Source organism: Borostomias antarcticus (assembly GCF_949987555.1).
Source record: "Borostomias antarcticus genome assembly, chromosome: 17".
Taxonomy (NCBI): domain Eukaryota; kingdom Metazoa; phylum Chordata; class Actinopteri; order Stomiiformes; family Stomiidae; genus Borostomias; species Borostomias antarcticus.
The window spans coordinates 5,445,192-5,461,106 of NC_140250.1; the positions used below are offsets into that span (position 1 = coordinate 5,445,192).

The 15,915-nt window shown below is 47.3% G+C and overlaps 3 protein-coding genes across 4 annotated transcripts in view; 2 read left to right on the forward strand and 1 right to left on the reverse strand.

Annotated features, from left to right (window-relative positions):
- Positions 1 to 3,669: 3,669 nt before the first annotated feature.
- On the reverse strand, positions 3,670 to 7,309 carry phf23b (PHD finger protein 23b). The gene is made up of 5 exons (XM_084452363.1): positions 7,090 to 7,309; positions 5,881 to 5,912; positions 5,682 to 5,774; positions 4,905 to 5,565; positions 3,670 to 4,629 (listed from the first exon to the last, which is right to left on the reverse strand). The coding sequence occupies exons 1-5, from the start codon at positions 7,115 to 7,117 to the stop codon at positions 4,436 to 4,438; spliced, it is 1,008 nt and encodes a 335-aa protein (XP_084308489.1). The 5' UTR covers positions 7,118 to 7,309; the 3' UTR covers positions 3,670 to 4,435.
- Positions 7,310 to 7,805: 496 nt separating this feature from the next.
- elp5 (elongator acetyltransferase complex subunit 5) lies at positions 7,806 to 11,275 on the forward strand. 2 transcript variants are annotated; one of them, XM_084452369.1, is made up of 8 exons: positions 7,806 to 8,119; positions 8,282 to 8,342; positions 8,413 to 8,493; positions 8,592 to 8,803; positions 9,273 to 9,451; positions 9,617 to 9,712; positions 9,822 to 9,922; positions 10,252 to 11,275. In XM_084452369.1, exons 1-8 carry the CDS (start codon positions 8,065 to 8,067, stop codon positions 10,358 to 10,360), a joined length of 894 nt encoding a protein of 297 aa, XP_084308495.1. In that variant the 5' UTR covers positions 7,806 to 8,064; the 3' UTR covers positions 10,361 to 11,275. The 2 variants fall into 2 exon arrangements, with proteins under 2 accessions (XP_084308495.1, XP_084308496.1); XM_084452370.1 differs by lacking the exon at positions 8,413 to 8,493.
- Positions 11,276 to 12,135: 860 nt separating this feature from the next.
- Positions 12,136 to 15,915, forward strand: part of LOC311319869 (CTD nuclear envelope phosphatase 1A-like) — a gene marked incomplete at its 5' end in the record, with an annotated part of 6,756 nt that continues 2,976 nt past the window's right edge. Inside the window, 4 exons of the mRNA XM_084451493.1 lie at positions 12,136 to 12,240; positions 14,176 to 14,242; positions 15,039 to 15,157; positions 15,693 to 15,764. Of these exons, the coding sequence (XP_084307619.1) occupies positions 12,136 to 12,240; positions 14,176 to 14,242; positions 15,039 to 15,157; positions 15,693 to 15,764 (363 nt within the window). The remainder of the gene's footprint in view (positions 12,241 to 14,175; positions 14,243 to 15,038; positions 15,158 to 15,692; positions 15,765 to 15,915) is intronic.

Consider the following 15,915-nt stretch of genomic DNA (forward strand, 5'->3'; position numbering starts at 1 on the left):
ACACAGTAGGTAATATGGAACTATGAGAGAACCATACAGTATAATTTGATTCTGATTCAAGATAGCTTTATTTTTATATAGTATTGCAATGGTTTTAGACATTTTTGTTTTTACATTATTCATGTGTGGTTTCCAATATAATTTAAGATCAATTACCACTCCAGAAATGTATGTTCATGCACTCTTTCTATTTCAGCATTGATCATAATTTTAACTTGATTATTGATTTGCTGATTACCAAATATTATAAACTTTTGTTTTACTAAAATTCAATGATAATATCAAAATATCAAACCATGTCTTTAAGACTTTCAACTCCCTTTGCATTGTATTCAGAAAACGTTCCAAACCAGAACAATATAAATTAGTGTAATCAGCTAATTTTACGATTTAGACATTTTACAATATAATTTATACACAGTGTATCCACAGGGATGTTAATCATGTCCTCATCTTTCAAACTCAGTTGAAACTCTTCATGTGTGTGTGTGTGTGTGTGTGTGTGTGTGTGTGTGTGTGTGTGTGTGTGTGTGTGCCCCCCAGCTCAACAACAGTGATGCCGGGAATGAGATGTAATTGGAATGTCTGAAGTCACAGTCTCCAACACACACACACACACACACACACACACACACACACACACACACACAAACCCATAGTCTAAACACCCCTACATCCTATTCACATATAAACCCACCCCAAATACATGCCTACAAATAGCGTACACACCAGCCCAGGGCACAGAAACCACACAGATACGAGTTGAGAAGCAACAATTAAGCGGCACCACAAATTCAGCGCTTGTTATTTTCACAGAGAAGACGAGGTTTTAAGGTGAGTCTACTGTTTACCAAACTCTACCTAGCTCTGTGTCTGCTATTAGACTGTTAGACTGTTTGTTGTTGGATTTTGATTCTGGTTGATTTGTGTGTGTGTGTGTGTGTGTGTGTGTGTGTGTGTGTGTGTGTGTGTGTGTGTGTGTGTGTGTGTGTGTGTGTGTGTGTGTGTGTGTGTGTGGTGTTCAGCCATAGAGGCAGTCTGACAGCTTTGTGTGTGTTTGTGGAGGCAGATGCGTTGCTCCAGGTGTGTGTTACCTCTCCTGGCTCTCTACCTGATGCTGGAAGACACATCAGCTTCCCTGCTGCCTGACAGGCTGAGGCAGAAAAGGGTAAGCTTTACACACACGCACACACACACACCCCAGTGTCATATTTCAATCTCTGCGTCTCTCTCTCTGTTCTCTTAAAGATGTGCCTGTTAGTGTGTGATGGAATCTTGATTGATCTCCATCTTCCTGCCATGGTGGAGTCCATCACAGCTTCCACGGCGGTGTGTAGAAACACTGTGGAAACAATCGGGGGTAAAAAATCAAACGATTGTGTCTCTTTCCTCAGGATGTGGACTGGCTGGACCAGGAGTTCTCACCGCACCTACACGGACTCTCCCACCCCGCTGACATATCCCCGGGAGACGCCGATGGCGAGATGGCGGCGGTGGGGCGCGGCGACCGGGAGGGACTCCAGTCCCAGGCGGCCTCCTTCCACGCCTCGCTGGAACGCCTGTCCACCCAGCAGCACCATGGACAGCCCCGCCGCAAGACCAACGACAAGTGGTGAGAGACGGGTCGTAAATTACAGTCATGTGTGACCGTCTGTCCTGTTTTTAAGACATCAGGGACCATGTTGGAAATAAGTGTATCACTTTTGCATGTTATCCCTTGGGCTTTATTGTCTGCTATATCCATAAAATCAGTAAATCAATCAATCAATCAACATTGATTTAACATCCACATCCATTGTCCTGGTCTTAGACCTTACTAGTGTAGCGAAAGACAGTCATAGGTAAAAGTCTAAACACTGGAAAGATGAGAATATATTATGCTACAATGCACCACCACCAGACCAAAATGTGGTCATTTGAATTGGAAGCGACTTACAATGTTTTGAGCTAGTGTTGGGGGTTAAGTGCCTTGCCCAAGGGCACAACAGTAGGCAATGACTGCCAAGTGGCCTGGCCCGATGTTGAACCAGCAGCCTCTGAGGACCGTCTGTTTGCTGTCCGTTCTGTGACCCCAACCCTAACTGAAGACTGTCTGGTTGCTCTCTGTGCTCTAGGAGGAAAGTGACTCCTCTGGACCCCATTGGTGGCTTCCTGGTAACCAGCCAGCGTGGTATCATGGTGAGGGTGTGTTCTGTACTGTGGCCTACTGTACATTTACTAGTATGGTCAGACATGACTGAACTGGACAGAGCAATACAGGTCATCTACAGGTGTCTGGCCAAATATGAATAAGCCTGTGTGCTCACTTTTGTCTCTTGAATACAGGATGAACCTGGAGACTACGTGGAATATATGGAGTAAAGACTGCTGCCAACTGTTACCCAGTGTGGTGAATGCTGATTTAACCATGTGTTCAACACAAACCTGCCTTCATTAGCCTACAGCTCCATATATGATACTTTGGATTGTGTTCACAAATTTGTGTTTATTTGATGGCTTGTGATGTTACTTGACTATTTATTGATATTTAAACAGAACTTACCACAGCACGTGTTGACTATCGCCCCCCAGTGGTTGTGGATGTGTATAACCGACAAACAATTCCAGTGTGCCTAAATAAAAGATGTATACCCGATTCACTGTTCTTTCTTCAAAAGAACGTTCAAAGACCAGACATTGCAGGTGTTCCCCAAAAAGTTTTTTTTTTTTTTTTTTTTTTTTTAATTTTTCAAGCTACAGTTAAAGAAAACGATATCAGATGCCGAAAATATAACATTTGCTTGGCTATTTTTTTCTCTTTCTTCACTTTCACATATATACAGTCAAACAGGACAGGGTATATACAGTCAAACAGGACAGGGTATATACAGTCAAACAGGACAGGGTATATACAGAGAAGGGAGGTGGCAGGTGTGCATTTGCCTCTTGGGGACTAAACATGACTACCACCAACGAAAAACTAATCGGTAAAACCAACTCAACATAAATGACTCCTGTGGCATCAACTTATTTTCTGTACACAACAACTTTCACTTAGAGTAAGACAGTCATGTTATGTTCACTCTCTGATCTGGGAGCATATCAACACTTTTCAGAAAGCTGAAAAGGGGAAAAAAAAAGTGAAATAAAAATGTACAACCATTCATGCAAATGTCTTGGAGCCACTTCTACATGGTAAAGCCTAGACTCGCCAACTTTCATCTTCACAACTTTGCCAATGACAAAAAAAATCAATCCTCCCAAATCAGACGTCTTTCAATAATGAAAAACAAAACCACTAAATGTAAATGAAAACAACAAAAAAAGTGAACAGGCTTCGATTTAGGGGTCGAACGATCGTTGCCGTGTCGAACTGTACTACAAGGTTGACAAGCCAGACCAGGGAACGATAAGCTCTGCATCACAAACCTGCTGAAACCCACAGAGTTAGTTTATATAGTTATAAATTACAATTAGCAGTCAGAGGAAAAACTGTCAAATCTACTCTCCGATGACACACCCCAAAAAAGGGTGGTCATGTGGGCTCACCTTAAAAAAAAGTGCACCGTTGTAGCACAACTGTTACATGTGCGTTAAAGTGGAATCGTTTCAACATTCAGATTTGATCTGCCATTTGTTTGAATGGGATACCATCCTCCAAGGGTGAGGGCTTCATACTGACTCAGCGAATACCGTGTGTCTAGTATGAGACCCCAACCCCCCCACCCCAAACATTTATCACAAACTTCACAAAAACAATCAAACAAAAAAGCTGCCCATCTAGCGCTAATAGAGAAACCTATGGACAAAAAACCCCAAAGAGTATCCGTTTTCTTTTCCAAATGACGCAGGAAGGAACCGAGTTTATAACGAGTCATGGTGTGGCAGTAGCATGGCGTTGATTACGGGCTCCAGAAAGGTTGATGTACATTATAAAATACTACCTTTTCCTTGGACACTGAGGCAGAAAAAAGGCCCACCAATGTCCTAAATAAATAATTCTCTAACTTGTCATGCACCTTCTGCTAACACCGTCAATGAAAACCGGGGGGAGCGGATATCTGTCTGCACATCCTAACATTTCCATCAATAAACAGTAAGCCAGTCTGGTTTTAGTAGGAACACTGAGGAAGAGAGGCAGTTACATGTGTGTTAAAGATAAATAGATCCCCCGCTCTTTACCTTGTTTCATGTTTTCAGAAGAGGCAGAAAGTGACAAAACATCTAACATGAATAAACGAGAATGCTTCGATTGTCAAAAGAAACCTATCAAACTAACAACGCGCTTTGCCACCTGGGTGACGGCTTAGGCTTAAACCAGCGGCAGGCGAGGCAGAACAGAGCCTGTGTGTTTGGAGGACACAGAAAGGAAAGGGTAAGGGGGCAGTTCTGAGAGAGGGATGTGTACATGGGGCGTTTGGGGGGGGGTTGTCGTCCTTCCCATCCCTCTCTCTCTTCAGGGGTCCTTCTTGTGCCCCGACCGTCGCGTGTCCCTGCACTTGTGGCAGTAGAAGATGTCAGGAACGTTGGACTTCTTGATCTTGGCGCAGGACAGGTGGACCCAGATGCCGCACTGGTTGCACTCGATCATTGGCCTGCCTGCGAATGGCTTGCCGCAGTAACAGGTGATCAGGTCCCAGGAATCATCACCTGTGCAGGGGAACAAAGCAGCAGGGTTGGAACAGAGGAACAGAACGTTTTCATCAGCGGAGACCAGTGTACCGGGAAGAGCGCGCTGGGTGCGCTCGACGCAGACTCCAACGGTTCATTACATTGCGAGCGACTGACTGGACGCGAGTCAATGCCGCAACCTTAAACTTGGCACAGCAGATTAACACACAAGATATCACACAATGCGGTTTGTAAACATTTCAACCGCCATTTCACATTTCAGCATGTTCTAGCGTTTTTTTTTTTTTACTCACCAGACTCCACCATGATGTCTTCGTCTGCGATCCAGGTCTCTCCCTCGCTGGAGCTCATCTCCGCTTCCCGGGTCGACTCCTCCGCCTGCATCTTAGCCGCCAGCCCCTGCATCCTAGGCGGGGAGGCCCCGCCTCCGCCTCCCGTCAGGTCGATCATGACCGACCGCTCCCCGTGGGCGTGGCCCGTCTCAGAGTCTGTCTCGCTCTGCGTGGCCGAGCTCTTCAGCTTCTTCAGGGCTTTGGGCTGCTTGGGGTTCTTGCTGCGTTTGATGCGGGCCCTCTTTTCGCCACCACTGCTGCCACTGTCTCCGCCCCCCCCAGCGCCGCCCATCGACATGCCCGGGCCCATCGACAGCTTTTTCATCTTCTTGTCCTTCTTGCGCTCGGCCTTGTTGCCGCCGCCGCCGCCAGCGGATTGGCTCTCGTATAGAGAGTCCTTGAGTCGCATCTTGTCCAGCAGGCTGCTGTCCGGGTGCAGGCGCCGCATGCTCTTGCCTTTGTTGGCACGGGCCTTGCGGACGAACGTGTGGATGGTGTGCAGGTCGGACCCCCCGTCGCCCCAGCTGGCTCCCATCGAGCTGCCCCCCCCTCCGCCCCCGCCCTCCGCTGACGTCCCAGAACTGTGAGGGGAGCTGGAGGAGGCTGGGGACCAGGGGCTTTCCTACAGATGGCCAGGGAACAACACACAACGCTTAGAAATACAACTTTTACTTTGTGCACTCAAGAGTTCGAAAAGTCTTGAGTTACTAAACAGTCGGACGAGGTTGAATAGCCTACCTCCTTAGGACTGGGGATGTAGCCGGCATAGGCCAAGACAAAGTTGCAGAACTTGTTAAAGTCCTCCACAGTCCTCTTTCTCCTCTCTGGAGGCTGCAGGTAGAACATGTACAGATGAAGGTCAATACCCAAACAATGTTGTAATCAAATTCTTACAGGTGCAATGACAAGTTCAAGGTGTGTGTGGGGGGGTGCTTACCAGAGGCTCCGTTTTGCACTTCAATAACGAATCTGTGTAGGAGAAGGGAGATGAAATGTATGAGATACAAAGAACAAAACAGTATTGCTCGTTTCACGCCGGACTTGTACGCGGCTGTGTAGATTAGCTGACGATCTCACAGAAGACCCAACATTAGTTAATTCAAAGCGCACCATCGTTGTTGTTGCTGCCTGTGTATAGCAAGACGAGGCTGACTGATACTAACGAACTAGCTAGTTAGTTTGCTTGGTAGCTAACACCTACTTGTGCTAACTAGTATTGTTCGGTCGGGAAATTAATATGGCCTCGCGAAAAATGCAACGAATTGAGATTTAACTAGATGGCAGCATAGGCTAGTTAGTTAGCATAACGTTAAACGAGCAATGGACAATTTAGTTCCCTACGACGGTTGCCGAATAGCACGGCGAGCTGGCCAGTACACACTAACATGAGCAGTTAGCTAGCCTTGCTAGTTAACCTTAACTTATCTAATGTAGCTAGCTTAGGCTAGCCAACTTTGCCACCCGCCAACGTTACTGTGCTTTGTGTTAAACTGCTAACAGTTAGCACAGACCAGCTCGACGTTAACAGTCAAATATGTCGATGAACGTTGAGTTCTAGTCAAGCAGAAGTTTGCGGGAGAGCTAGCTAGGCTAACCAGCTAACGTGTTGAATCTGAAGGGGTTCAATACGCGGGAGTAGCCACGCACTGATGGCATTACTGGCTAACAGTTAGCTAACCTGACTAGCTCAAATTATGTCTGCCTGTGAAGCTGTTCTGACGACGACGGTGGGTTTTTTAACAAGACCGCAAGGAGACAGCGAACGTTAGCACTATCTCACGTTAGCTAAGTTAGCTAATATACTCCTGTCTGCATAAACACAACACTCGGTGCTAACGTTAGCTAGATGTCTAACATCTAACATCTTTGATAGCCTAGCCGACCAACTTAGCTAGCACTGCAGCAGGCTACCAATTTAGTACAGTATATCTAGCACTAAGACAGCAAGTTTGCAAGCCAGGTTTGCTAGCACCAGCCTAGCACTAACAACAGAGAAAAATAAACTGACATTATTTCTATAAACTACGGCAACATTTTCAACTCAGCTATATGAAGTGAAGATTAATTAGCAATGCATGTAAATTACACTTTCAGACCTAGTCTAGCTAGCCGACCAACTTAACCATCTAACAGAGCTACAACATACCTTGGTGCTCAGACATTATTTCAAGCATTGTCGCCCTCAGCAGCAAGGCCCTGGTGGCTGGCTAGTAGCCGCCGCTCGCTGTCTCGCACCCGGCTTGACTGCTGCTCGGAGCAGCCCCAGCCGAGGACGAAGGACTCGAAACAACTCCTCCAACCGCAGTTCAGCCCGAGAGACGAGGCTTCCTCGGTCTGTGAAGAGCCCCCAGAGTCCCGTTGTGTGGTAAAACGAGGGCAAGATTAGCTGTTTGCTAGCGAGCTAATTTCTTCGTCACAGCAGCTATTGCATAAATAATTCTGGCAATCAAACTAGTTTTGTATCTTAAACCAACAAGCAAAGTAACCGGGGGAAACTAAGGCAAGTAGGCCCCGCAACGTTAGGTTTGAATAGCGTTGGGTCGACGAATTAGCTGAACTTGGTCATTTTCTCCACAACAGGCAACAAACGAGCTGTAGTTTGATTAAAATCCGTCTCCGTGTCTTCGTCCCTTGCGCGCCCTCCTCACTCGAGCCATCAGCGATGTCAACTGAATGCAAAACCCCTTGTGGTTGCCACAACGCACTGACAGACCCCTGAGCTTCGCTGGGAGCAGTAGTTTATACCGAGGCATTGTATAATACACATACGAAGAGTGGGAGATAACGGAACTACATTACCCACGAGCCATTATTGAGCTCTCTGGGATATGTAGTTGTTGATTTCGACGCATACATAAACTAGCTACAGTGGCTAACGTTAGTGCTGGTTAGCTTTGAAAACAAGGCACACAAAAATCCAGATGTCCACGTCGTTGACACAATCTGATTACTAATCATTCCGATATATGGACTTTGCTGTGTCATTTCTTAACTCTTGCCAAGGCTTTGGGAGTGGAGCGATACAGCTAGCTGGCTGGATGTTTTCGAGGAGGACGAAGAGACGAGAAACAGCACGCGGTGGTAGCAGCTACATTGATAGATAGCTAACACTAGCTCCATCATGTTACTGGAAATAATAAACGGAGTCGAAGCAGGGGGATTTATTGTTTTACAGGGTAAATATGTACGCAGGTCAACTAAACAGCTGCATGGGTGTTTGTGTACGGCATTTCATTGCATCGAGTAACATGGCTATTTGCAGCCATAGTACAAGCAAATAGAACAGGTATGACGTGTGAAATTGTTTCAGCAAATTTATACATATTTCCCATTTACAGATTCTGTGAGTTACTCGGGTCGACACCTCCTCAAAAGCTACATTAACGCAGCCCTGAACAGGTAACCGTGTTGTCATCTGCATATTATCATAGGCTATAATTGGCCATGCTGACATCAAAGTTGTGTTTAGGGAGGAAACTGTCCACGTACTGGGGTTCGAGATCAGCAGGGAGGAACTCCATGATGGACTGAACAGATCATCTATTCAACGGTGACTTAAATTTAAAGTCCTCCGCGAACACTATGGGGAATGATGCCTGGAGACAGTTTTATATTTTGTGCTTTTGTCATTCATTTTGTCACATGTAGGCTACACTTTCACGACGCCTACACTGACCCCCTTGGCTGGAACGAAAACCCACCTTTCACTGTCCACCAGTTCACCACAGAGCACATCGTCACTCTCCTCAAGCAGTCTCCCCACCCCAAAGGAACGACTCTCGTTATCGACTCTCTGACATGGATCTTGAGGCATCACAATCCTGCTGGCGTCTGTCAGACACTTCAGCGGCTAAAAAAAGGTTTGTCGTGGTTTGAAGCCTGTCTGCTGTAGCATTGACCTGCTCTGCCTCAGTGTGATTTTAAATGCTGTTAATGGACTAAAATAAACCACTCCATTATAGTTTATCACGCCTAACGCTCGGGGCAGCTGTGGCTCAGGAGGTAGAGCGTGGGGTCGTCCAATGATCGTAGCAGGGTTGGCGATTTGAATCCCAGCTCCTGTCCACACGTGGAAGTGTCCTTGAACCCCAAATGAACTGAACCCCAAATTGCTCCCAGTGAGCTGACTAGCACCTTGCATGGCAGCTTCCACCATTGGTGTGTGAATGTGTGTGTGTGAATGGGGGATTAAGAGGCCATTGTAAAGCGCTTTGGATAAAAGCGCTATATACAAGTGCAGTCCATTTACCATAACCACTCATGACGTAAAATCAATGCTATTGTGAAATGCCAGAATGCTTTTGATTCTCCATGCTGGGCTCATACCAGGCGGCGCTGTGAGCACCGTGGTCGGCCTGCTGCACTCTGACCTGCACCAGCGCGGGACAGTGGGGAGCATCTGCCACCTGGGCACCTCTGTCATCACCGTGACGACCGGGCCCCGAGGACAATGCGCCGCCATCGCCAAAACAACGAGGCGCTCGAAGACGGGAAAGATTACGCAAGATGTAAGTGTAACCGATAGAAACGTGCCAAGCGGGAGACCCGGGTTCTAGTCCCGCCCCGGGCATGCCGACGCGGATGGGTTGAGCAAGGATGGTTGATCTTCATGAGAGAGACCCGGTACTTGTGCTGCCGTATCGCAAACGTCATTACAGTTTCCATGTCTGTAGGAGGAGATCTTCAGTATCAAGGAGGACCTCACAGTCTTGATCCACAGCAAGGCCAGTCAACCTAGATCCACACAGACCAGCGCAGAGGAAACGGCGGTAGGACACCCGTTTGACTCGTAGGCATTTTAATCCCATAGGTGACAATGAGAAAAAAAAATGTTTAACACGCTAAGGCGTGTTCTTTCCTCTTTTGTTGCCTCCTCAGGCGGATCCGACAGCCAACTTGACCTTCAGCCTCCGTCTGTCTGAGACGGAGCGCCAAGCCAAAGAAAAACTGGCCCTTCCCTTCGTCTTCAGTAAAGAAAAGTATGATTATATTATATGATGATCGGTGGCATTTTTTTATCTCAACAACTGCTGAGCCTGCTATTGTCTTTAGCTGGGACTGGCAGCTCTATAGCTTGCTCTGTCCCGTCTACATAACTTGGGTCTGGCTGCACCTGAGTGTACATGATAGCAGCAGCTATCGGCACACCTGCAAACTTGTCACCTTTTGGCTACAGTCACCTTTGCTATGTCAAACAGGGTAGTTGAAGTGAATCTAGAGGGTTTTAATTTTGTATGTGGAATTGGTGCTTGTTTGAATGTGTGCATTAAGTGTTATCGTCATGACTCCGTCTCCCGTGTGCTCCCAGGAAGTCGGCCCTTCTTCTGTCCGGGCCCGGTTCAGGGCGCATACTGTACGAGCCTGACGCCAATGATGACTTCGACCAGGAGGACCCTGACGACGACCTGGACGTGTAGGACAGGAGGAAGGCCCGCTAAAGAGGGTCGCTCTGCTTCGCACTGCTCCTCCCACCTCAGACAATTAATACTCTGAAGAATACACTCACAGACTGGATCGACAGTTGGAAAAACACACTCACAGACTGGATCCACAGTTGGAAAAAGACACTCACAGACTGGATCCACAGTTGGAAAAAGACACTCACAGACTGGATCCACAGTTGGAAAAAGACACTCACAGACTGGATCCACAGTTGGAAAAAGACACTCACAGACTGGATCGAGAGTGTAAAGAACTACAAGCGCTTGAGCTATGACATTACCAGTTTGTGCCTCCAGATATTTTCAGAGGTGTGAAGGTTTGGGTGGAAGTTGGAAACAGGCTGAGGATGGCGACGTGCCTGTCATAACATTTGACAAAAAATCAGCACAACATTTTGTATTTAAAGTGGAAGAACATGGTTATGAACCAAGTGGATGAAAACAGTGTAGACTGTCATTTGATTTGTTTCATAATAGAAATAGCAATGCTAAACTGAACTGCAGTTGAAAGCTGATTAGTAAATGCAGGCCTTTGAAGGGTATGTTGGTGTTGATGTATGTTTCACACATTATTGAGAATGTTTTTTTTATGCTATAATGAATTTAGCAATTACACAAAAAAAAATCATATTTCCCATATCTCCCATGGATATCCAACCTCAGTTCACCTGTCCTGTGTAATCCTGTCTGCAGCTTCAACCACTCACCACTGGAGTGTGAGCTTGAGTCTACGGTGGATGAATGTGCACAGACAGGCTGATGAATAAACTTGAGAAGGCTTTTGTGTTGGATGTGCCCATCCTAGGAACTCATCATCCAAGCTTTGTGAACGTCATCTACATCAGCGCCAACACAAGCAGTGGAAGTTTAGCTTTTCTTCTCTGTATTCTGTTTAGCCTACTATATGAACGCCTCTATTTATAGTGTCAGTCCTGAGTTGACTATGCAGTGTGTTGAAATACAGCAGCTGCTGAACCACAAAACATTTAAAAAATAATTACATAAATGATTTGAAGACTGCTGTGCACTGCCTCATTTATATTGTACAGTACGTTCAAAAACACACCTGGCCACCTGTGCTCGTCGCTCGTCCACGTTGTTCGCGTGCCTCCCACGGGGACGTGCTGCGCGCAACCGGCAGGTTCGAATCGGGTTGAGGCAAGAAGCCGCGGAAGTGACGGCAAGGCGGCGATGGCGGCTCGCAGCTCTATTCCGGATTCGCTGTAAACTACAGACAGTTTTTATGTGGACTCTGGGTTTTTTATTTTATTTTTTGTATCAATTCTCTCAATTGAATTGAGATACCGCGTAAAGAAGACGAGTATTAACTAGGGACGTGCCCGCGGGGAGCCCTAAAGTTTGCAGCTGTTTGGTTTTTCTCCAGGGTTCAAGGTGGTCACCCTACCGCGCTAGGTTAGCTTCCCTGGCTAGCGGGCTGCGTGGTGAACTGGTAGCAGTCGTACAAAAGTCTAGTCCCGTTTACGTTTTTTAAATGTCTAAATTCCCTCTACTGCACAACGCCGATGCTTTTTAATCAATGAGCTTGTGCAGCGGGCGCGCGGAGGTAGACCCACACGTTTGCTCAGTCTGAATTAGATGGTCTTGTGGTAAATTCGGCTACTCAGTCAGGAAGCTAAAGGGGCAAATTGACTTAATTAAAGAACCCATCGCCTTTATCAGCGTGTCTGGGAGGGCTAGGTGTCATTCCTGCCCAGTACTGTTCCTGAGTGGGTGCTTCAGGGGTCGTCGTCATGCTGAAGACCCGACAGTGTCTACTTGGCATCCGCACTTTCCTCGGAGTAACATCCAGAATATGGGGCTTCGTCCTGTATATTCTCAGGAAGCACCTTCGCACGGTGAGAATTAACTATATGACTTTAACACCTGTACCCCCGTGTGCTCCTGCCCACACACCTGTCAGTGCTGTCTCTATCAGGTGGAATTCTTGGTGTTGCTGCCCCTCTTAATCTCAATCACACAACCATTCATCCTCTATAGACCACGGCCACGTGGTCACTTTCCAGTTGTGTCATATACACAGCCTGGCCCTACATCTGGCAAGACAACCTGATGATTCACTCAGCCTTATTTTACAGAAACCAACTAGTGCCAACGAGGGCACTGCAAACTCCACATCTTACACCTCTCATGGTTGGTTTGGTAACCCTGGGTGTAGTACTGCAGTTATGGTGACAGTGGTGTTTGTGTGCAGTCACTGTTGTGCTCGATGCTGAGCTGGGGCAGAGTGGAGAGTGTAGGATTCGGCTGAAGTTTGAGGGATTACCTCCTTGGCTTAACCAAGTAAAAATGTCCTGGAGTCCCAGGTATAATGGTGGTGGTTAGAGGTTGGGGGGGATGTCCCTCTTGGCACAACGGTTAGTGTGTCCGACTCACAAGCGGGAGAGCTCGTAGAAGGTATGGAATCCAGCCTTGGGCCAAGCCCTCAATATGAGTTACATAGGCATAGAGACTATCCCTCTGCACACATACACACACAGGCCAGAGGCTAGTCTACCCATTGAGTGGGATGTGAAGTTTAGGCCTAGACCTGTCGAAAAATGGAGGCTAGTTCATTATGATGTAGCTCCATGTGTCTATCTGGAAGTTGAAAATCACACACAGATAAAATGTCCAACTTTCCAACACGTCTTTTGTTGCTTTGCGCTGCTGTCAGTCTTCGATTAGTGTAGCTATAACTGATAAACCAGCGCGTATGCTGCTAGGCTGTTCGGTCTAGTCTGACCAGAGTGGCAGGCGCCATGTAAACGTAGGGTAAGCCAGCTGCATCATAATCTCCAAGACAACAGTGCACAAGCTCCTAGAAAAAAAGAAAGCCAGCGTACACGGAGGAGGGAGCAGGTCGGTTCAGATCAGAGGAGATTGGGGGGGGGGGGGTACACTGCATTACAGAGTGGAGAAGCAGGGTTACCCCCCATCCTGCCCCCCCACACACACTCTCCCTTTGGCTCCCAGCAGCCCATTCTCAGCAGGCTTTCCCAGCCTGGCTGGGCCAGCTTTTGCCAGGCAGGAGAAAGGGCATGTTAGGGACCCCTGGAGGGAGGCCCTGTTCCAGGATTTGGACAAATCAACCCAGGCCCCGAGCGACATCCCGTCAAAGTCACCCTGCGACAAGGATCCCTTTCCGCTCATCCCCCCTCTTCCGCTGACACCCATGGACAGCTGGGGGCGTATAAATAGCCCTCTTCTGCCGAGCGGAGCCCGAGGCCGGTACAGTAGAGGACAGTATCCACTCCATGGTGTCCGGAACCTGGGAGGAAAGAAGGAAGTTGGAAGGAAGGAGCGGAGACAATGGGGGATGCATCTCAATATTCTGGAGTGGCCTCCTCCCCTGGTGTCCACTCCTCTCCTCTAAACATGACTGACAGAGAGAGAGAGCACGGCTTGCGTTACAGTTTATAACTGCTTACAGGTGGTGACACAACCAAAATGGCTTTCACACACGTTTTTGGATGTACGAAAAGAAGCCAGGTCTAGTGTGACCCTGTGCTGCCTTGCTTTTCAGATCTTGCCAAGCATATTATAGGCAGACACACATTTTCCTCAGACTAAACTTTTCCCAATCAGGCTTGTCCATGTAGGGAGTTGAGACCGGATCAATTTGGTGGGAGCTTTCAGGCTTCATTGCCCCTAAAGGCTTTATAGAACAGTTTATCCACGGCTTGGGTGAGTGTTCTTAGCACTGACCATAAAAACAGGCACTTGTGTTATCTACTGTACTTTGTACTACAAGTCTCTTGTCTAAACACCTCATCTGTCACTTCCTCATGCAGATAATCCAATACCAGACGGTGCGGTATGACACCCTACCTCTGTCTCCCATCTCCAGAACCAGACTCAGTGAGTACCCGTGTCTTCCAGCAGTCCATCAGTACGCACACACTCTGACAGCGCCTCCAGTAGCGCCTCCAGCCTCCTCCAGAACTCAGGGCAGGGTCAGGCGGTCTAGATTAGATCCACTGCCTATTGATTTTGTATTCATCTGTCTTACTATAGCGCAGATACCATATCCGTCTTACTAGATAGCGCTCTGATTTAGGACCTGGACAGACATGGATGGATTTAAATCCATATATGCACACACTGTGTATTTATTGACACGTGCAATATAGAGCAGTCTACAGAGCAGTCTGGAGAGCAGTCTATAGAGAAGTCTACAGAGCAGTCTATAGAGAAGTCTACAGAGCAGTCTGGGTAGCAGTCTATAGAGAAGTCTGGAGAGCAGTCTATAGAGAAGTCTACAGAGCAGTCTGGGTAGCAGTCTATAGAGAAGTCTGGAGAGCAGTCTATAGAGAAGTCTACAGAGCAGTCTGGAGACGGCCTGGAAACTGGAATGAGCGAGAGATGAATGCTGTTTTTGTAACCTCCGTTCAGAAATCGAGGATATGCCCACAAATGCTCCCAGTCTCTTAGCAGACTCGTTTCGACAGCCTCTGTTGAAGCACCTGTGTGTGCGTGTGTGTGTGCGTGTGTGTGTGTGTGTGTGTGTGTGGGTGGTAGGTAGAAGCTAGAATGAAACGCATACAGGTTAGACTGCTTTTATAACTGCATAACTGGTATGTGAGTGCTTCAGAAATGAGCCTTTGTGTGTGTGTGTGTGTGTGTGTGTGTGTGTGTGTGTGTGTGTATATATTAGACTCTGTGAAGAGGAAGGTTCTGGTTCTGGATCTGGACGAGACATTGATCCACTCTCATCACGATGGAGTCCTCAGACCCACAGTGAGACCTGGTACCCCTCCAGACTTCATCCTCAAGGTACGCACACACATCTGGTACACCTCCAGACTTCATCCTCAAGGTACGCACACACACATCTGGTACACCTCCAGACTTCATCCTCAAGGTACGCACACACATCTGGTACACCTCCAGACTTCATCCTCAAGGTACACACACGCACACACACATCTGGTATACCTCCAAACTTCATCCTCAAGGTACGCACACACACGCACACACATACATCTGGTACACCTCCAGACTTCATCCTCAAGGTACGCACACACACATCTGGTACACCTCCAGACTTCATCCTCAAGGTACGCACACACACATCTGGTACACCTCCAGACTTCATCCTCAAGGTACACACACGCACACACACATCTGGTACACCTCCAGACTTCATCCTCAAGGTACACACACACACACACACACACACATCTGGTACACCTCCAGACTTCATCCTCAAGGTACACGCACATACACACACACGCACACACACAATGAAACAGCTCTGTTTATGATTGCCACTCTGTCCTGAGCATCTTTCTTGTCTTTCTGTTTGCAGGTAGTCATTGACAAACACCCAGTCAGATTCTTTGTACATAAAAGGCCGCACGTCGACTTCTTTTTGGAAGTGGTAAGTTAAGTTTAGGTTCACTTTTCATTCTTTGCCGTATTAGCTCTTATTAGAAATTCATTTGTTGGGGTTTCTTCTCTTCAACATGCCACGGACAACTTTTTGGTTTTCTGATGATCAGCCGCCATTTTTCAGATTCTGAACCGTACCT